Below are 22,503 nucleotides of genomic sequence, written 5' to 3' on the forward strand. Positions count from 1 at the left end.
TCATTCTATTAATTAAACATTGTTTCGATTGATTGCGATAGTTTGGATATTTATACGGTATGTAATTATATTTTTATTAAAATATATCTTTATTAAAATAATGTATATTAAAATCTTTTCACTCATATTTATTCATAAACAAATTACATAATAAAATTGTTTACTTAAACGAATCATTTTTGTATTTAACATTTTTTAATTTTAATATTTCGTCCGGCCTGTGAAAAAAGTTTTTTTTTCAAATCTAGCCCGGGGGCAAAAGCTGTTGGCCACGCCTGGATTAGGAATTGGGATCACGCTGGGAGCTGATTGGTCAGAGGTAGGGTAAGGTAATAATTTCTTTAGGTCTTGAGGACAGCTCTGAAGTCTTTTCAGGCTCCCTATGGTCTCATGTAAAGTAGCACAGGCATTGTTTCACCTTAGGGCTGAAACACTGAAACATAAGTTAGGTCAAAATGTTATTTTTTAGCCTGTCAGAGTTTTGGTTAGTGTGGCTATTAGTCAAGTGTAACCCACTGTCTTCTGCTGCCTCAGGGACTGCTGATTATCCCGGGGAAAGGCTAGATCTGAGGGATATACAGAGAGATGATTTTCTAGAGCCAAGATTTAAATTTAATCGAAGTCATAGGGACCATAGGTTTCACATCTTATAGCAGTCTGCATGATAATTAAATCACTCTAATAAAGGAGGAGAAAGCAATGCAGGGTGAAAAGCATTTTACACACACAAAGCCCTAGAACAAGAGGAGGATTGGAGTCAAAGCACAAACGGCAGAACTGATCTTTGGTAGCCCTCTGACCCCATCTGATTGTGGAAAAGAATGTGCTGATAACAGAGGCACTGCTGTCTTTCCAAAATGCCTACTTCATGCTTCTCATCATCCCCTCTGCTCCTCTCTCTCTCTCTCTCTCTCTGCTGATCTTGGATCACACTCCTGAGAAGAGTAGTAATGAAATGGGAACTCCACCACCTCCACCCCTTACCTTGATTTCCTGCCCATTACAACGGACATTATTTGATTTCAAAACTCAGGTCAACTCCCTCATGATGGCTCAGTCCACACTACTAAGGACACTGCACTACCCTAGGGCCTGTACACAGATGAAAATAGCACAACAGGAAAAGCCAAGAAAGGAGGCAGGAAACGGGTTGCAATAGCTAGGTGTGGCAGCTAGATTAAGGCAGTGAAGGGTAATGCTACAGAGTGAGCAAACTGTCACAGCCTGCCTTAGGCTGCTAAATTAGGCTCTCAACTACCGTATTTCCTCATATATAAGATGCTCTCATGTATAAGATGCACCTTAAATTTGAGGCCCAAAATTTGAAAAAAGTTGTCTTACATAAAATTATTGAACTAAAGTTTTATTCATCATAAAATTCATACAACTTCTCATTCGCGCAAAAAAGCGGGAAACGCAAGTAAAAATTTACAACCACTTTATAAGACACACCCAGTTTTTAGACCCCAATTTTTTTGAAAAAGGATACGCCTTACATATGGGGAAATACGGTACTTCAGGGTCTGTAAGTAAAGAGCAGGCTTGAGGCAAATGAAGATGTGGCTTTGGCGGAGTGGTTGGTGTCGCCTCTACAGGCAAGTAATGTCACCGGCAGAGAAAGCCCAGCTGCAGCTGAGGGTCACGAAGCAGGGAGAGGGTTGGCTACACTGCGCATGCCCATGACGTAATTGGGGGCGGGTGTGGGGCAGGGGGCGGAGACTGCTGGACCAAAGATGGCGGCGGAGAAGCGGCCCGGAAGTGCTGCTGGGAGCGGCAGCTGCGCCGCTAAAGCCATGGGACAGGTTCTACCTATGTTGTTGGTGCCGGTCCCTCCCGAGGCATTGGGGCGCCTAGGAACCCGGGCGCAGCTGCACAGAGAGCAGGAGGTCCTGGGGAGCTTGACCGCTGCAGGCAGCCTTCAAGTGCTTTCCCTAGCGCCGGGCGGCCGCGGCGGGGGTGGTTGCTCCCTGGACGGCCCCTTTCGGCAGTAAGTGCTGAGGGAGGGCTGGGCAGTGCTGGGGGAGCCCGAGCCCTAGCTCGGCGGCCCGAATGCATCCCCCCGCTCCCCCACCGCCACCGCAGGGAGGTAACAGGAGAGGAATGACAGCGGCGGACATCCCGGAGAAGGAGCCGGGTTCTCTCTCAGAACCGTTCCCGCTTTGGTGCATTTCTGCGCCCTCGATTCCCAGTTCCACGTGAGCGAGCATGCGTCCCGATTATCTGTCAACCATGGCGAACCTGGAGGGGTCCCAGTCTAGGCGCGGATTCTTTTATTCCTTCCGCAAAGTTCGAACAATAGTCATTGTGCCGTGCGCCTTGCGCATTTTCTTCTTTTAATTAAATCTGTTGATTAGGATCATCTTGACACCTTTTTCTTGCGCCTAAAACGTAGAGTTCCTTCGCAAACGGGCTTTACCCCTTAGGACAGAAAGCCTATTTTTTCCACTCATTTATTCACTCAACAATTACTTATTACGCGCTGTTTCCTAGGAGCAATGCCTAAAAAGGTGAATAAGAATTCTTACACGTGAGGCCGGCACTATTTAAAAATACAGGGGTGGGAGGGCTCATAATTACAATCATGTATTGCTTTCTACTTTTCTAACTCTTGGTTTAGGACTTAGTTTTTGCATCATTAAGTTTGGTAGTACCCTCTGAGTCTTTGGGCTCTTTTTATAACAGAAAATGTTTTTGGAAATATTCATCTCTTTAAGACTGAGTGGCCAAGAGGTGTTTTACCTGGAAATCTCCAGGTTCTATTACCGTATTCGACAGAGATGCGTTTGTTAAATCAGTGAATGCATTGATCTGTTCTGTGTTTGTCGTCTTTATCCCTGATCTCTAGTTGCTAGAAAGAGGAAACTCCCTAGGGGAAGTATAAGTTTATTCAACCGTATTAGGTACCCTATGAACAGCGCCTAGTAAAGACAGGGACGAGGCAGAGTGAAAAGCAGAACGCTTCAGGTATTTGAGAACGTAACAGAAGATAAGACGTACACACATGAATTACCGTAGTTTGAATTAATGGGGCATTTCTAAGTACTGAATGAAATTAGTATTGAAGGGGGTGAATCAAGAAAAGCTTTGCCTGACCAGGCGGTGGCACAGTGGATAGAGCATCGAACTGGGAGGCAGAGGACCCAGATTCGAGACCCAGAGGTCACCAGCTTGAGCGCGGGCTCATCTGGTTTGAGAAAAAGCCCACCAGCTTGGACCCAAGGTCCCTGGCTCCAGCAAGGGGTTGCTCGGTCTGCTGAAGGCCTGCGGTCAGGGCACATATGAGAAAGCAATCAATGAACAACTAAGGTGTTTCTCAACGCGCAATGAAAAACTTATGATTGATGCTTCTCATCTCTCTCCGTCCCTGTCTATCCCTCTCTCTTACTCACTCTCTGTAAAAAAATATAAATAAATAAAATTTAAAAAAAAAGAAAAGCTTTTTTATTTTTTTATTTGAATTGAATTTTAATCCAATTAAAATACTTCATAGGGTAAAAATGACAAGTTTATAGTATTGCATCCTACTTGTCCTTTATATTTTGTTGAAATCCCTGTACATTCCATCTTTTATTTCATTGAACATTTTGTCTTTCCATGTGCTAATATAATCCATGTGCTAATGATGTTAATGGTGTCACAGTATTCTGCCTCTTCAGTGTATCTTAATTTGTTGAACATTTTCCATATTCTACATTTATATTGTTTTCCAAATTTTCAGGGTAGTCAGAAATTGAGTGTTAACAAAAAAGTCATAAATCTAGGTATAAGCACAGAAATATATGTGTTAACCTTATTGTCTAATAAGGACTTAATGGCATCAAGTTTTTCTATATATAAAATTACTGCTGTAGAAAAACAATTTTTTAAAGAGATGAAACTTATCAGCATGGTAGCCTAATCTCATCTCATTGCTTTGTTTTCAGAACTGGGCCCTTTTTATTTATTTATTTTAATTTTTTTAAAACATTGAAAGCAATGTAAATGTCTCATTGCAGAACAATATGAAGATACGCTCCCATTTTTTTTAAGTTATTAAAATTTTTAATGTAATTTATTGATTTTAGAGAGAGAAGAAGGGAGAGAGAGAGAGAAAGAGAAACCAATTTATTGTTCCACTTACTTCTGCATTCATTGGTGATTCTTGTATGTGCCCTGACCAGGGATTGAACCCGCAACCTTGGCCTATCAGGATGATGCTCTAACCAACTGAGCTACCTGGTCAGGGCTCCTTTTATTTTTTAAATGTAATTTGATTTGTTATTTAACTTGAAGCTATAGCATTGTTGGTCTCTTTCTATCCTTGTTAGGTAGTGTTGGTATGTTGACATTACACTGCTTTAAAAATTCTGTAACTGTGCTGTCTAACATGGTAGCCAGCAACCACATGTAACGTAAAATTTTAAATTCATTTCCTCATATTACTCACATTTCAAGTGCTCAGTAACCATGTGTGGCCTTTGTCTGCTGTATTGAGCAATGCTAATATATAGAACACTTATGTCATCACAGAGAATTCTGTTGGACAGAGCTATTCTATAATACAGCATTTTGGAGTCATAAGGTCTATTAATATAAATGATCACTTTTTAAAGAAGTTATTGAAATCATTTAAGTTAGAAAAACTTACTTTGTTAATTGTGAGTACCACCTCATGTAAGTAATGTATATACTTCGTTGTTGAAACTTATCCTTGTTCATGACAGTACTTTTAAATATATGTCAGGATTTAGGATGAAGAAACAAAAGCAGCCATAATTTCTTGTCCCTTGTCCCACTTCTATATTCTTATGTCAGTGTGAAGGGGAAGGGGAAAGAGGCAGGAAGTCCTATAAGAGCGTTTACATTCTCTTAAATTGGATGTAGAGTTAATGCTACCAGGTGAACTAAAGATCCGTTCTCTATTCATTCTGCCCTTACAATCGCACCCCATTGTGGGTAAATATTATTGTAGATATAGAATATAAAAAATAATCTAAACTTTTTCCTTAGATTTGTGTGGGAGGATTCTCGTAACAGCAGCACAACAACAGACAAGCCCAGACTGCTCGCTCTTAGTGAAAATTATGAACTGCTCATCTATGAATTTAATTTGAAAGAGAGAAGATGTGATGGAACCATTTTGTATAACTATAATGAGGAGACATTGCAAAAACTCATAGAAGATCAAAATATCAGTAAGTATCTACAGGTAGTCTTTCATCATGTTTAAATCTGTGACATTACTATGTAATTTTGTATATTTCAGGAAAGATCCTTATATAGGTGAAATCAGAGTGGGAGACCTGCCTTGTCTAACTAATACTAGCCACCAACAAACATTAATTCTTTTTTTTTTTTTTTTTTTACAAAGACAGAGTCAGAGAGAGGGATAGACAGGGACAGACAGACAGGAACAGAGAGATGAGAGGCATCAATCATTATTAGTTTTTTGTTGCGCATTGTGACACCTTAGTTGTTCATTGATTGCTTTCTCATATGTGCCTTGACTGGGCCTTCAGCAGACTGAGTAACCCCTTGCTTGAGCCAGCGACCTTGGGTCCAAGCTGGTGAGCTTAGCTTTTGCTCAAACCAGATGAGCCCATGCTCAAACTGGCGACTTCGGGGTCTTGAACCTGGGTCCTCGGCACCCCAGTCCAACACTCTATCCACTGCGCCATCGCCTGTGCAGGCGAGAAACATCAATTCTTCGTTGTGGCTCCTTAGTTATTCATTGATTGATTTCTCATATGTGCCTTGACTGGGGGGCTACCACAGACTGAGTGACCCCTTGCTCGATCCAGCGACCTTGGGCTCAAGCTGGTGAGCCTTGCTCAAACCAGATGAGCCCGCGCTCAAGCTGGTGACTTCGGGATCTCCAACCTGGGTCCCCCATATCCCAGTCTGACACTCTATCCACTGTGCCACCGCCTGGTCAGTGGTTAATATGAATTAAGATGCCCTTTATGTGTCAAATACATACTAGATTTTGAAGACTTAGTACAAAAAAATTAAAATGTTTCATTAACAGATTTTTGTATTCATTATATGTTGAAATATTTTGGATATAATAAAGTAAATAATATATACTAAAATTAGTTTCACCTATTATTTTGAAGGGGGAAGGGAGTTTGAGAGAGCATATTATCAACCCATTGTTCCACTTAGTTGTGCCATTGATTGCTTCTCATATGTGCCCTGACTGAGGCTTGAGCTGGCAACCCCAGGATAGAGCCTGTGACCCCAGGATTGGACCAGCAACCTTGGTGCTCCAGGACAACCCTCTATCCACTGTGCCACTGTCTAGGACAGTTTCACCTATTTTTTTTTTTTCAATGCAGCTACTAAAAAATTTTAAATTACATGTGGCTTCATTTCTGGCTAACATTATATTTCTATTGAGTAGTGCTGATGTACACTAATTACAGAGTTATTTACTATGTCCCATTCTGAGGGCTGCAGGGAACAGAAATCAAGACACTGAGGCTTCTATCTTTAAGGCAGTAGCATATTTGCCACCCTTGATTTTAAGGTTCCTGGTTGTTGTTTTTTAAAGTCTGTGACTGTTCTTGTGGGGTCCCATGGGTAAGTAGGCTTTTTGAACCTTCTGGTGTGCTGTCCGACTGGCCATAGTGGAAGGAACAAAGATATTATCGACTGTCTTTATTCATCCCTTTATTTACCTTCCGATGACTACTTGCTTAGGTGGGTATGAATAATAACTGCCTAGAGTTGAACTGAGTTAAGTGCTGTTTCTTTTTTGTTTTACCTGTTTCTATTATGTTTACAAAATCAAATTTACCCATTGTAACATTGTGACCAACAAGTCTGAAATAATATTCTTTTGTTTCCTAGGTATTTCCTTACTATCTTTAAGAATTCTGTCTTTTCACAATAACACATCATTATTGTTCATCAACAAATGTATCGTCTTACACATCATGTTTCCTGAAAGAGGTGCTGAGATTAGAGTACTCAACTATTTCACATTACCCTTGCGTGCACAGGTAGTGGACAGTATTATTGACGTACAGCTCTGCAGAGGAATTCTTTTTGTTTTGAGTAGTTTAGGCTGGATCTGTATCCTTGGTGGTAAAGATGTTGATATGCAGGGGAGGGGAATATCTAGGAAAATGAACCTTTTTTAGGCTCTTAGTTTTAGCAAACTGGGGTATAGGCAGATGGTTACTTCTTTAGTAAAACTTTTCAGGGAAAAAGATTTTCATGAACTTAGAACTATATTGATTCATATTCCATTCAAATATTTTCCAATGTATACACATGTTTTTTCATAGTCACAATTATCTTGTCCTGCTTATTTGTGTTCTTTTTAAATTGTGCATGCTCTGCATTACCTATTTATTCAAATATGTTAATTAAATACCTGTTATGTGCTTGTTCCAGGAAAGATTTAGATAACTATTTCTGATGTGACACATCTATCTCTTATTGCGAATCACGACTCCATTGTATTAGTGAATCATATGGTTTGCTTAACCACTTTTATTTATTTTTGGAAAATGTTATGTGGTTTTTTTTTTCTCTCAGATCCATAGGTCATCGCCAAAATTATTTTGAAGCCTTGAAAAGTAACTCATTATGTGATTTTGGAACTTTTATTTTTGAATTAAAGGAATAGTTTTTTAATTTTTATTTTAGCTACAGTATCAGCCTATATTAAAACTTCTTTTTTAAGAATGTCGAATTATTGTATTAACTTTATTTTTGTTGCCAGGTTATAGAACTGTGCTGTCCAACACAGCTCTAGGCATATGTGGCTTTTGAACACTTGAAACTGACTAGTGTGACTGAGGAACTAAACTCTTAATTTTACTTAATTAATTTAGATTTAAAAGGTGATACTTGGTTCAGCTTTTGGAGAACTTTTAAGTACGTTTGGAACAACTTTGGTTCCAAGTTCTGAAATGTAAAATTTTATGAAATCTAAATACAGATCAAGTATTTTCTGTGAAAATTTAGTGTCCAAATTGAGATTGCTATTAAGTATAAGGTTTTTTTACTGATTATATGTTGAGATGATATTTTGGATACACTGAGTTAAGTAAAATATTAAAATTAGGTTCACAGGTTTCTTTTTAGTAAGGCTACTAGAAATTTTACAATGACAAATGTGGTTCGCATTGTATTTCTCTTGGACAGCACTGTTGTAGAACACTAGTGGAAAATATTGCCAATGTCTGAGGACCTGGCACAGAGTGAGTATTCAGCAAATATTGTTGAATGGACTCTCTATCAGGTTGTTTATTGGGCTACCAACTCTGTAGTCATCTGGCTACTGTGATGGGTGGGGGCAGCCTCAGTGTCCCTTCTGTTATGCACCTACAAGGTTGGAGCAAGGAAGTCTGTAGCTCTATCCAGCCTGTGATTTAAACGGGTAGGCATACTTAAGACTGGCATTTTCTTTAATTCTAACTCAAAGACATTTTTGACATTGTGGATGGTGCACATGTAGCTCATGTGGATTTAGCACTTCACCAAGAAGATATGTGCAATGAGCAGCAACAGGAGCCAGCCAAGATTTCTCCCTTTACTTCACTGAAAGTGTCTCAAGACCTGGATGTTGTAGTGATCGTCAGCACCTCCAGCTCTGCAATTGCTCTTAACTTAAATTTGTATTTCAGGTATGTAGATCACAGCAATCTCTAATTGGAGGCAAATAATTTGAGCCATAAGAGGTTTAAAATGTATTTGTTAGCTTTTTCTTAATACTTTTTAGAGTTTTATTAATACTTAATAGAGTTTTTCCTCTATTCAGTTAGGTCATATTCTAGCTATTCCATAGTGAGGTTGTTACTGTATAATAATGTGTGCAAATGACCACTGGCTACCTTTTTATTTATGGATGTTTATGTCAAAATTTTTGAGTTATATATGTTATTATATACGGCTTATGTCATCATATAAGTAAAAAAGTAATCAACCACAATTTTAAAAGCCCTTGGATATTATACACTGTCTACTCACCCCTTGCCACACATTAGAGTAGAAGAAAAATGGAATTTACACTGTGTTAGATTTTCATGTGGTCAAGCATCCTGGCTTTCATGGGGATTACTTATCTCTTAAAAGAGTCTGACAAGATAAAGTAAGCTGACTTTCTCCAGCTGAGAATTTCAAGTGTTTCCCTTGGAGAGTCCATACTTTTGGCTGTCTAAATATATTAGTAAAAATTGAGTGCTTATTGTGTTGCTTTTTGGTTTAGATAGTATTCTAATTGCTTCTGATTTTCTAATGTTTGAGAGGCGCTCGCACAGAGGAGCTTATAATGTTGCAACTTGCTTTCCTAAAAGTCAGCTGGACCACATTTAGGACTTTTAATATTTAGGGCCATTCAAAACCATTAGGATTTTTGGTCCTAACTTAATATGAATGAGATAAACTAATCCTTATAATTGGAGTGCTTTTTGATGGATTGTATTGCTTATTGAATCACAAAGAATGATAAATTCATCTTTACATATCTATCAGAACTTCTCATCAATCTGATATTTTTTTCTTTTTGAGCAGGGATGATTAGCATATTCTCAGATTGTGTGCTTGCTTTTTAGTAGGGCATTTTTACTGACTAAATCTAATACCTGTATGTGTAATTACTTTTTTTTTTTTTTTTTTTGTATTTTTCCCAAGCCAGAAACAGGGAGGCAGTCAGACTCCCGCATGCCCCGGACCGGGATCCACCCGGCACGCCCACCAGGGGGCGATGCTCTGCCCATCTTGGGGCGTTGCTCTGCTGCAATCAGAGCCATTCTAGCGCCTGAGGCAGAGGCCACAGAGCCATCCTCACTCAGCACCTGGGCTAACTTTGCTCCAATGGAGCCTTGGCTGCGGAAGGGGAACAGAGAGAGAGGAAGGAAAGGGGGAGGGGTGGAGAAGCAGATGGACACTTCTCCTGTGTGCCCTGGCCAGGAATCGAACCCGGGACTCCTGCACGCTAGGCCGACGCTCTACCACTGAGCCAACCGGCCAGGGCTGTAATTACTTTCTAATCAGTAAAAGCAATTTAACAGGTGAGGAGGGAGGAAAGCCTTCTCAGCCACTTCTGATCCTTGAATGTAAGTTTTCTTCCTCTGGGAGCACTCTAAGAGAACTCTGAAGGAGGCACCAGGCACATTCCTTTGAACAAATTTCATTCAATTCAGCCATGTGTCATCAGCCAAAAGAGCTACTGATCTATTCCCTGCAGTAATTTAGGGGTCTGTCCTGTCCAGCTAAATGAGTGATCTCTTTATTAATTTTTAGCATAAATACTCTTTAGTTATTATAACTTTTTTGGTGTTGACTGTGTTTTACTTTGTAAGTGTGCTCTGAAATCTGAAAGTGTTTCTGTCTTTCCTGACTCGTGAATCTTTTTCCCTCTGAAACAGAATGTCAGTCCCTCCTTTTTATTTTATCAAGTCCTGTGGATTCTTTGATAGTCAACTCTTTCATGAAGCCTTTCCTTCCTAAAATCCCTTCCTCTTATAATTTTATACTCATTTTATAATTTTTCTCCTTTTTGAACTTCTGTAGCACTTCTGCTTTAAACTACCACTTAGCACTAAATTGTATACTCTTGTGTTATTTGCCTACTTTTTTTATGTTTCTGATAGAGCTTGGAAGCTCCTTGAGAACCCAAACTCATGGTTTGTTCTTGAAGTTCATTGTCAGTGACTTTTTCTTCCAGTTCCTTAGCTGTTCGTTCTCATAGTCATATCCTGGGCTTTGTCATTGTTTGAAACTGCTTCTCCCTCAAACCACTTTTCTACCCATCTCACTCACCACAACTTCCCAACATTTCTAGCCACTTACTTGAGCATCTCCACTTCACCTGTCATCTGACCTCAGTGGAATTTCCAGTTTGTTGACCTTCCACTCCAGCCCCCTCCTGTCTTCATTTCCCTTCTTTTTCAGCATAGATTCTGTGACCCAGTATTTCAGTCACTTTTTTTGCATGCACGCTAAACTCTTGCTCCTACCCTATAATAGCACTTGATCTGACAAAATCATATTTTATTTTATTTATTTATTTATTTATTTTTCAGAGACAGACAGTCAGAGAGAGGGATAGACAGGGACAGACAGACAGGAATGGAGAGATGAGAAGCATCAATCATTAGTTTTTAGTTGCACATTGCGACTCCTTGGTTGTTCATTGATTGCTTTCTCATATGTGCCCTTACCACGGGCCTTTAGCAGACCAAGTAACCCCTTGCTCGAGCCAGCGACCTTGGGTCCAAGCTGGTGAGCTTTTGCTCAAACCAGATGAGCCCGCACTCAAGCAGGCGACCCCGGGGCCTCGAACCTGGGTCCTTCGCATCCCAGTCTGACGCTCTATCCACTGCGCCACCGCCTGGTTAGGCCATATTTTATTTTTTTATTAAGTGAGAGGAAGGGAGATAAAAACAGACTCCTGCATGCACCCCGCCAGGGATCAACCTGGAGACCCCCGTCGGGGCCGATGCTCTGCCTATCTGGGTTGTTGCTCCGTTGCTCAGCAGTCAAGTTATTCTTAGGGCATAAGCAGAGTCCACAGAGCCATCCTCAGTGCCTGGGGCCAACTCATTCCAATCAAGCATGACTGCGGGAGGGGAAGATAGAGAAAGAGAGAAAGAGAAAAGTGAGAGGGGGCGGAATGGAGAAGCAGATGGTCACTTCTCCTGTGTGCCCTGACCAGGAATGGAACCAGGATATCCACACACTGGCCGAGGCTTTACCACTGAGCAAACTGGCCAGGGCCCTTTTTTTCTTTAACTCTGCCTTCTTAGTCCCAGCACCCAAACAACTAAGCACTTATGTGAAAATCACAAAGAAAAATTGATACCATTGTAAGTTCACATTCACGACCTTCAACTGGTCTTGCAGTTGAATTTTACAATGATTTTTTTCGTGAGTCTATTTTTTGTAACAGTGTTTTTAATCCTCCATTTTCCTCAAACATCTGTTCTTCATCTCTTTACTCCCAGCTTTTCTTGGGTGACTTTGCCTCCTGCTTTATAATGGAGGAGAACCCATATAATGGGAGCTCCTTTTGTTTATCACATTAAATTACAAACCACTTTTCTGCACCCACCCTCTCTGTCTTCCCTTTATTACAACGGAGGGATTTCCCACCTCCTGTGAAAGCCCATCCCTCTGTGCTCTTTAGCACCCTCCTTTCCTTTTAAGGGACTGTTTGCCATTTCCTTTCTATGTTTCCAACCTCTGAAGTATTAGATCAATATCCAGTTAATCACTGGGTCCTAACCATTCTATCATCATAAATGTTTCTTGACTCTGTTCACTTTTCTCTCTCTCTCTCTCTCTCTCTCTCTCTTTTTTTTTTTAAAGATTTTATGTATCCATTATAGAGAGGGGAGAGAGAGAGAGAGAGAGAGAGAAAGGGGAGGAGCAGAAAGCATCAACTCCCATATGTGCCTTGACCAGGCAAGCCCAGGGTTTTGAACCGGCAACCTCAGCATTTCCAGGTTGACACTTTATCCACTGTGCCACCACAGGTCAGGCTCTCTCTCTCTCTTTTTTTTTTGAGAAAGAGAGTCAGACAGGAAGGGAGAGAGAGAAGCATCAACTTGTAGTTGCATCACTTTAGTAGTTTATTGATTGCTCCTCAGATGTGCCTTGACTGAGGGTCTCCAGCCGAGCCAAGCAGCCTTGGGTTCAAGCCAATGACCTTGGGCTCCAAGCCAGCGACCTTTGGGCTCAAGCTAGGGACCATGGGATCATGTCTATGTTCCTATGTTTAAGCCGGCAATCCCCTGCTCAAGCTGGTGAGCTTGTGCTTAAGCTGGTGACCTCGGGGTTTCGAATCTGGGATCTCAGTGTCCCAGGTCAATGCTCATCCACTGTGCCAATGGTCAGGCCTGTCCACTTTCTTTTTTATATATTAGATTTTATTCATTTTAGAGAAGAGAGAGAAAGAGGAGAGAGAGAGAAAAGGGGGGAGGAGCAGGAAGCATCTACTCCCATTTGTGCCTGGACCAGGCGAGCTCAGGGTTTCAAACTGGTGATGTTAACGTCCCAGGTCAGTGTTTTATCCACTGCACCATCCCAGGTCAGGGGTGTCCACTTTTCTTAACTCCTGTGTCATCACTCTAATCCAATCCACTATTATCACTTACCTGAACTACTTAATAGCCTTATAATTGGTCTCTCCATGTCTGTTCTTAAACCCTCAAATCTATCCTCTATAGAGTAACTAGAGTGTGGTGGTGTTAAAATTCATATCTTCTAAGAGGTATAGCCAGGTTTTAACATCTGGGGACAGGGTAGATGCTGTCTCCATGTATCATCTTTTTTCACTGTCACCCTGTTTTCTTTAACTTCTTTTCACCAGCTTCTTGACTAATCTGTGTCAACGTATTACCTTCAGATTGTTGAAAAGGTCAATAATTAATAATTAATTGCTCAGGGTTTAAATGCCTTCCTTTCTCCCCTCAGCTATTGTTCTGCATCTGATCATATCACTTCTCTGCTTAAAACCCTTATTTAGCTTCCTTTCTCCTCCCTAAGATAAAAATAAAAAGTTCTTAATAATCCATAAAGCCCTGTACCACCTGTCCTGCCAACCTCTCCAGCCTGAACTCACACCACCGTACTTCTTATTCACTATGCTTTAGCCACTCTAACCTTTTTTGTGTTTCTCAAGAGTGACAGCCCTCTTTCTGCCTATACTCACCCACACTCATACTGTGTCTTCCTACTTTTCATACATTTCCGCTGTCTTAGCTTAAGTCATTTTGGTGTCAGTATAGTGAGTGCTTAAAAACTATTATGGTCACATTGACCTGATTCAAATACAGCTCCACTATTTCTCTGAGCCTAGTTCCCATGTCTATAAAATGAGCATATGTTTCTTAGCGTTGTTGAAAGGCTTAAATAATATAATTTATGTGTCTGACTAGGGGGTGGCACAGTGGATAGAGCATTGGACTGGGATACAGAGGGCCCAGGTTCGAAACCCCAAGGTTGCTAGCTTAAGCATGGGCTCACCAGCGTGAGTGCAGGGTTCCTGGCTTGAGCAAGGGGTCACTTGCTCTGCTGTAGCCTTGGTCAAGGCACATACAAGAAAGCAATCATTGAACAACTAAGTTGCCGCAACAAAGAATTGATGCTTCTCATCTCTCTCCCTTCCTGTCTGTCTGTCCCTCACTCTGACTCTCTCTCTGTTTCTGTTTCAAGAAAAAAATATAATTTATATAAAGTTCTTTTAAAATTTTTATTTATTGATTTCAGCGAGAGGAAGGGAGAGAAAGAGAGAGAGAGACAGAGAGACACACAGACGTGTACTTGTTCCTGTATGTGCCCTGATCAGGGATCAAACTGGCAACCTCTGCATTTTGGGATAATGCTCTAACCACTTGAGCTATCCAGCCAGGGTTATGTAAAGCTTTTTTAAAATCACAACATCTACAATATAGTAGATGATAAATGCTCTAATATCTTTATAAAGCTAACTGCCCTTAAGTGTCAATATTTTTTAATTCAAATATAATTGACATAACATCATATTAGTTTCAGGTGTATAACATAATAACTCCATATATGTATATATTGTGAAATGATCACCACAGTAAATCTAGTTAACATCTATCACCATACATAGTTTCAATGGGTTAAACTGTTAAGACTGACTTGATCATTCTGCTGTAAGTGATGGAGATAAGAAGGAGTCCTGTTCAAGGAAACTTATTGTCTGCACTGTTCCTTCTCTGTGACACAACCCCCTCTCTCCCCCCCAATTTTTAACTGGAGCAGTGGTAACACAGATTTGGATTTGATCATCACTTTTGACCATGCCTGTTATTTTAAAATGTAGGCAACACCCAGGACATCTACTTTATGAAAAAACTCGAGAAGACATTCCTATTGAAGGCCCTAAAGGGATAGACGAAGATGATCCTGTTAATTCTGACTACAACATGAAACTGACCAAGTTTTCCTTTCAAGTTGATAGGTACAGAAACCTCATTTTTGGACTTCCTTTATCATTTTCTCCTTTTGTCATGCGTGCCCATACCTTTTCACTAAAGATCTTTACAGAGATAGGTACTTTTTTTTGAAAAAGTGCAACCTGTTCCTTGTTTAGTGTTTTACTTAGTGCCTTTCCCTTGTAACAGGTGTGAGTTCTACCTTGTCTTCCAGGTCTTGGAAAGCCCAGCTATTATCATTGAGTGAAACAATAAAGAGCTCCAAATGGGAAGTTTCCCACTGTGCTCCGTGGTTCCAGGATATTCTGCATTTGGAGTCACCTGAATCTAATAATTGCTGTACTGGTGTGTCAAGTTGGGCCTTCATCCCACAGGACATGCTGCACAGTCAGTATAATTTTCCATGGAAAGATCATGCCAAGACCAGTGATCCAGGAAGAGCATGGAAAATAATGCACATAAGTGAGCAAGAGGAACCCATCGAGCTTAGATGTGTATCTGTGACAGGATTCACTGCACTGTTTACTTGGGCAGTGGAAAGAGTGGGCTGCTGCATTGTCCTTTGGGATTTGGAGACGGAGCGCATGCAGTGCTTTCCCCTTGGCAAAATGTGTATTCCTGTAGACAGTAGTGGAGACCAGCAGCTGTCCCTTGTTTTGACAGGTGAGAATGCTTTGTGTCAGGTTGTCCATTGCTGAGAAGACAGTTGCTTTCTCTTAATGTGTTTTACTTCTGCTGCCCTAGAGGTGTTAGCGCATATACTGTTTACTAAGTGCCCATCTTTCACAGAGAAAATTTGGTGTTACTAATGGAAAGGTTTTCTCATATGATCTTTGCTGAGCTAAATGCTAAGATACTAAGTCAGAGAAAGTTTAAGAGAAATAAAGTTTGGTTTTTGTCAGGGGAGTCTTCACTTGACTTAGATCTGTAAAAGCACAGGTCACAAGGTGGCTGCTTATAGGCCATGAATAAACTGCAGCTTTATTGTTTGGCTTGTACTTCTACAAAAGATTTTATGTATTATAAACATATAAAATTAGAGAATTTCACGTGAAAAATAGATTTCCAGCTGTTCCTGAAGCATTAGAAGATCTGGCGATACTGGATCTGCATTCCTGCAGAGTAGCGGGGTGGGCGATGAATGTCAGCTCTCTTGGAAGAGCCACTTTCCTTCTGGTTACCTTTCTCTTGCACATCTCTCATTACCTACCTGACCCCTGTAGGCATCTGGATTTAATATATCAGATACACATTCATTTAGCATTTATGCCATAACCTTCTATAAAGCTATCAAATATTATAATTGAACTAACCATGTTGTCTTCAGTACCCCACTTTTGTGTATCTGTTGGTCAAAGGCATGCTATTTGTTTTATTTTAGTAAACCAGATATGTGACATCTCTATAAGTAGTTAACTATTCCAGGTATTGATTGTGCAAGATAATACAAAGTAGAAAAGTAAAATTTAGTGCTATTTCATAGACTGCATTGTTCTTTCTAGAATTTGCCTTGTAGTCAGTGTTTTAAAAATAGAACACTCTAAAAACATTGAAAAATTATGATGAATTAAGGGCATAATAGTAACTGATTTCCGATAAATATATCTGTAGTCATAATGCTGAAGTATTTGGATAATTATAATTACTGTCATAATTCTAAAAACCTAAGTCCTACTAATTTATTGAAGCTAACTTTTCTTTTTCCTGTAGAAAATGGACTCTCTCTGATTTTGTTTGGTTTGACTCAAGAGGAGTTTTTAAATAGACTAATGATCCATGGAAGTGCCAGCACTGTGGACTCCCTCTGTCACCTCAATGGTTGGGGGCGGTGCTCAATCCCCATACATGCGCTCGAGGTAACAGAAGTACATGTCTGTAGAACTCTGCTTGATGATTTTCTGTCAGACACTCTTAATTGACAGAAGATTTGTGAGAATTCATTTAACCTAGTAGCAAAAACAACTATAGTCTTTATCTGTTTGTTTAGTTCTGACTGATTCATCACCCTAACCCTGTTTAGCAGTTTACACTTTTTTGGCTTTAAAAGATGTAAGATTATAATAAACATTGTTTAAGGAGACAAAAGTTACAAGTTGGAGGCAACAATAAGCCAGTGAGACTAAATGACGTGGAAGCAAGCTATGGAAAGCCTGAACCCGAGTGAACATTTATGCCTCCCTTGTAGTCCCTACTCTTCTATTCCGGCTATAGTAATGACATCACCTGAATTTATATAGTATCTTATAGTTTACAAATACTCTTTCTATATATATTATCTAATTTTGTCCTAAAATAACCACATGAGATGGGTTGGATAGTTTTTATTCATTTCATTTTACAGATGAAAGTCCTTAGGGGAAGAAAAGGACAATAAATAAATAAATAAATAAATAAATAAATAAATAAATAAATTTTTTTAAAAAAGAAAATCCTTAGGCTCAGAAGGGTTGAGTGAGTGGCCCATAGCCATACTAATAAAGACCACATGGCTCCTGAAAGGTCAAAAAGTGGAAGTTAATATTCTGTGCTAGTTCTTTTTTAACTTAAAAAAAATGACAGCTTTATTGAGATGAGATATAATTCACATACCATAAAATTCACTGATCTGCTGCAGCCATGTCAAATACAGTGCCTGCCCTGCTCTTGGGTGGCAGTGGCCCAGAAGGCTGCCCTAAAAACATTGTGACTCATGGGCCTTGATTTCCTTTGGGCTTCAGGGATAAATTTGGTTACAGACACCAAGAAAAAAATTCACCCATATAAAGTATACAGTTTACTGGTTTTTGGTATATTCAGAGTTACACAGCCATCACCACTGTTTTTTTTGTTTGTTTGTTTTTTATGACAGAGAGAGAGACAGGAAGGGAAGACAGATGATAAGCATCAATTCTTTGTTGCACCTTAGTTGTTCATTGATTGCTTTCTCATATGTGCCTTGACCGGGGGGCTACAGCAGACTGAGTGACCCCTTATTCAAGCCAGCGACCTTGGGCTCAAGTTGGTGAGCCTTGCTCAAACCAGATGAGAGCCTGCGCTTAAGCCGGTGACCTTGGGGTCTCGAACCTGGGTCTTCTGTATCCCAGTCCCACGCTCTATCTACTGTGCCACCGCCTGGTCAGGCGACCTTGGGGTTTTGAACCTGGGCCCTTTGTGTCCCAGTCCAGCGCTCTATCCACTGCGCCACTGCCTAGTCAGGCACCACTGTTTTAATTCCAGAACATTTCACCACCCCAAAAAGAAGCTCTGTACCTGTCCTAGCCAGATGGCTTGGTTGGTTCAGCATCATCCCAAAGTGCAGAGGTTGCCGGTTTGATCCCTATTCAGGGCACATACAGAAAGAAACTGATGATCCTGTCTCTCTCTCTCTCCCTCCTTCCCTCCCTCCCTCTCCCTTCCTCTCTCTTTAAAATCAATAAATAGAAGAAAAAAACTCTTTACCTGTTAGCAGTCACTTCTTTTTCCTTGGAGCCTCTAAGTCCCAAACATGAATCTGCTTTCTGTCTCTGGATTTGCTTTTTCTGGACATCTCATATAAATGGAATTTAAAATAGATTTTTGTGACTGGCTCTTTCACATAGCATGTTTTCAAGGTTCATACATGTGGTAGTATGTTTCAGTACTTCATTCTTTTTTATGGCTAACTGCTTCATTATATGAATATACCACATTTCATTTGTCCATTCATCAGTTGATAGATATTTGAGTTGTTTCCACCTTTGGGCTTTTATGAACAATTCTGATATGAACAGTGATCACAATATGTTTCCATTTCTCTTGGGTATATAAGCTAGCAGTGGAATGACTGGATCATTTAACTTTTTGAAGAACCACCAAACTTTTCCACAACAGTTGCCCTATTTTACATTCTCACCAGCAATATATGAGGGTTCCAATAGCTCCATATCCTTGTCAACACTTACTGTTCACTTTTCCTTTTATAGCCATCCTAGTCGTTGCAAAGTCAAAATGAAGTGGTACCCATTGTGATGTTGATTTGGCATTTTGCTAATGACTAATGATGTTGAATATGTTTTCATGAGCTTATTGACCATTTGTATATCTATCTTTTTGGAGAAATGTCTATTTATATTCTTTGTCCACTTCTAAGTTGAGTTATTTGTGTTTACTGTTGAGTTTGAACAGTTCTTTATATGTTCTGGAGACTAGACCTTTATGAGATATAAGACTTGTAAATATTTTCTCCCATTCTGTGGATTATTTTTTCAGCTTCTTGATGATTGTTCTTTGAAACACAAGTTTTTAATTTTGATGAAGTCAAAATTTTCCTTTTTGGTCATTTTTGCTTTTGTGTCATATCCAAGAAACCATTGCCTAATCTGAGATTTGCTCTTATAGGAGTCTTATTGTTTCAGCTCTTATATTTTAGGTTTATGATGCATTTTTACTAATTTTCATATATGATATGAAGAAGAAATCTAACTTTATCCTTTTACATGTAGATAGTCAGTTGTTCCAGCACCATATATTAAAAAACTTTTATATACTGCAAAATATTGTTATAGAAAGTTTGAGTAATAGAAAAAAAGCAAGTCAGTCACCTATAAATCTATTATCTAGAAGCCATCATGTTTTACTATTAGGATTATTTCCTTATATAGTACTTGTTTTTTCTAAATATTAATGTTAATAATCAAGTATTAACTCATAATCTTATCAACCCTATAAGTAAATATTGTTATTATCCCCATTTGATAGATGAGGGAACACAGAACGGTTAGGAAATCTAATTCAGATACACATGGACAGTAGGTGGTAGTGGTAGGATTTGAGCCCAGGCAGTGTGACTGCAGAGCCTCTGCCCTTATACAGTGTGCATGCAAGTGTGTGTTTAATTGGAATTGCATGGAATACAACATAGTTTTGACCTATGTCTTTCTTCATGTAAAAATGAGTGAATATGTATGATTTAAGTGATAACAACTATAATAAAACAAATGTTCTTGTACCATGCAGGCAAGAGCTACATTATCAGCACTGTTTTTGAATGTGTGGTTTTCCTATTGAATGCGTGCGGTCCCCATCCTATTTCCTTACCTCACCAAACCTCAGAGTTGAGTGCCATTCTGAACGTTTTAACCATCCCAGTGCTTTTCTTTATCTTGCTTCATATAAATGTATTCTCAAATAATGCCATTTTGTTTTGACTGTTGTTGAATTTTGTGTAAAATGGAATCACTGTGTATATTCTTTTTGGTACTTGCTTTTTTCATTTTTCACTCAACATGATTTTTTGTGATTTATTTATGTTCATTTGTATAACTAATTCACTCAGTTTCACCCCTATGTAGTCTCTTATAGTGTGTGTGTGTGTGTGTGTGTGTGTGTGTGTGTGTGTATTTATCCAGCTTTAGCTTATTTCCATTTGTTGTTAGAAACAATGTTGCTAGAAACTGTTTCTTATGCATCTACTATAGCACTGTGTAGCACTTATGGTGGTGGTAGAATTTCTGGGTCAGCGTGCATATGCATCTTTAACTTTCCTAGGTAGTACTGTAATTTTCCACAGTTGTTTTGTCAGTTTATGCTTTCACCAGCAATATATGTGAGTTCTAATTATTCTATGTCTCTGCCAACACTTGACATACTCAGATTTTAAAAAGTTTTGCAACACATAAATGGAAATTATATGGTTCTTGACTTTTCCTGCCTGACTTACTTTGCTTAACATGATATTCTCAAGATCCATTCATGTTGTTGCAAATGGCAGAATTTCATCATTTCTTACGGCTAAGTAGTATTCCATTGGATATATGTACCACATCTTTTTTACCCAATTCTCTAGTGAAACACATTGAAACCTATATAATTCAATTACCCAGTGTCACCCCAATAAATTTAATAAAATTAAAAAAATTTTTGCCAGTCTGATGGTATGATGGATTTTAATTTGCATTTCCCTGATTAACTTGTGCACTTATATATATTATATTTATATGTTGATATAATATTATGTTGTTATTTGGATTTCTTTGGTGACTAAGTCTTTTGCCTTTTATTCTCTTTGGTATTTGTCTTTTTCTTAGTGGTTTGTATAGTGTTTGATATATTCTAGATACTAATTCTTTGTTGTAAGTGTGGTGAATATACATATTTTAATCTTTGCTTTTTACTTTTTTCACAGGGTCTCTAATTTTAATGTTTAATTAATCAGCTTTTTCTTTTATAGTTTATGACTTCTATTCTGAAGTTATACAGATGTTTTTATATTTTTTCCTAAGTTTTAAAATTATGACTTTGACATTTAAGTCCTTTACCATTTGGAACTTATGTTTATGCATATAAGGTAGAGACCTATTCCCCTTCCCCCCATATTGATTACCATTTATCTCAGCACCATGTTTTCAAAAGTTATCTTACCATTGATCAGAAATGCCTTGTCAAGTTTCCACATATGCATGAGTGGTCTTTGTCTTTGGCCCAGGATATAATTCAGATATCCTATCTGAATTATAAATCTCTCACTTTATTATTCTTCAGGATTTTTTTGTTATTCTCCCTCTCTTGAAATGCTCTTTTATATTTTAGTATCATCTTGTCAAGTTTCATGAAAAGCTATTAGGATTTTTATTAGAATTACGTTAAATCTATATGTCAATTTGGGAAGAAGTAAGTAACATCTTTAGGCTACTTAATGTTTCCATCCACAAACATAATCACTCTCCCCATTTTTTAGGTCTTTATTAATGTCCTGCAATAAGAATTACAATTTTTACAGTTTTTTCTTTCAGTAAAAGCTTGATATTTTTTGTTAGCTTTATTTTTGGTGTGTGTTGATATTTAAATATTTTATATGTGTGTGTATATATATTTTAAATATGTATTAAAATGCATAGTATATGTTTATATTTAAATACTGTGTATATTGCTATTATAAACGTTATGCTTTTAATTTACATTTTGTTTGTTAGTAGTATATAAATATATTTAACATTTATATATTGAAATTTTAATTTAAGTGAGGGGGGGGAGATAGATTCCCACATACGCCCCAACCGAGATTCACCCTAGGACTTCCGTCTAAGGCTGTTGCTCTGACCATCTGAGGCCCATGCTGGCAACCAAGCTATTTTTAAGAGGGGGGAGGAGAAGCAGATGGTCACTTCTCCTGTGTGCCCTTACTGGGAATTGAACCCGGGACTTCCACATGCTAGGTCGATGCTCTACCACTGAGCCAACTGGCCAGGGCCTATATATTGAATTTGTATCCAGAAAAGTTTCTCATTTCTCTTATTCAAATAATTTACCAGTTAGATTTTATTGACGTTTTTATATAGTCAGTTTACATTTAACATCAAAATAATACAGTTTTGTTTCTCATCTCTTCAAATTCTTATTCTTTTTACTATTTTTTCTTGTTGTATTTTGCTGCTGGGACCTCTAGTATATATAATAGACCCAGAAGTAATTGTGGGCATCCTTATCTTATTCCTGATTTTAAAGATACCTGTATTATCTCACTATGAAGTTGTGTGTCTGTGTGTATATTAAGGAAAAAAATTTATAAGCTTAAGTTTCTTTTACACCAGCTTTGAGTTTTTATCATGAATGGGTGTTGAATTTTATTGAATGCTTATTCTGAATC

General features: G+C 38.7%; 1 protein-coding gene and 1 non-coding gene across 5 annotated transcripts in view; both read left to right on the forward strand.

Moving 5' to 3' along the window:
* Positions 1 to 1,720: 1,720 nt before the first annotated feature.
* SPG11 (SPG11 vesicle trafficking associated, spatacsin) overlaps positions 1,721 to 22,503 on the forward strand; it is a 126,592-nt gene continuing 105,809 nt past the window's right edge. For 3 of the 4 annotated variants that reach the window (XM_066276595.1, XM_066276596.1, XM_066276597.1), the window contains exons 1-7: positions 1,721 to 1,987; positions 4,990 to 5,174; positions 6,832 to 7,056; positions 8,417 to 8,618; positions 14,789 to 14,926; positions 15,115 to 15,563; positions 16,611 to 16,756. In XM_066276595.1, coding sequence (XP_066132692.1) covers positions 1,734 to 1,987; positions 4,990 to 5,174; positions 6,832 to 7,056; positions 8,417 to 8,618; positions 14,789 to 14,926; positions 15,115 to 15,563; positions 16,611 to 16,756 — 1,599 coding nt within the window. In that variant the 5' untranslated portion in view covers positions 1,721 to 1,733. Of the gene's footprint in view, positions 1,988 to 2,034; positions 2,196 to 4,989; positions 5,175 to 6,831; positions 7,057 to 8,416; positions 8,619 to 14,788; positions 14,927 to 15,114; positions 15,564 to 16,610; positions 16,757 to 22,503 lie in introns of those variants that run through there. The other variant, XM_066276599.1, reaches the window with a different exon arrangement.
* LOC136337108 (small nucleolar RNA SNORA5) lies at positions 17,510 to 17,641 on the forward strand. The gene has a single exon (XR_010731813.1). It is a non-coding gene; the product is annotated as a small nucleolar RNA SNORA5 (small nucleolar RNA).

Source organism: Saccopteryx bilineata, chromosome 4, assembly GCF_036850765.1.
Source record: "Saccopteryx bilineata isolate mSacBil1 chromosome 4, mSacBil1_pri_phased_curated, whole genome shotgun sequence".
Lineage (NCBI taxonomy): Eukaryota > Metazoa > Chordata > Mammalia > Chiroptera > Emballonuridae > Saccopteryx > Saccopteryx bilineata.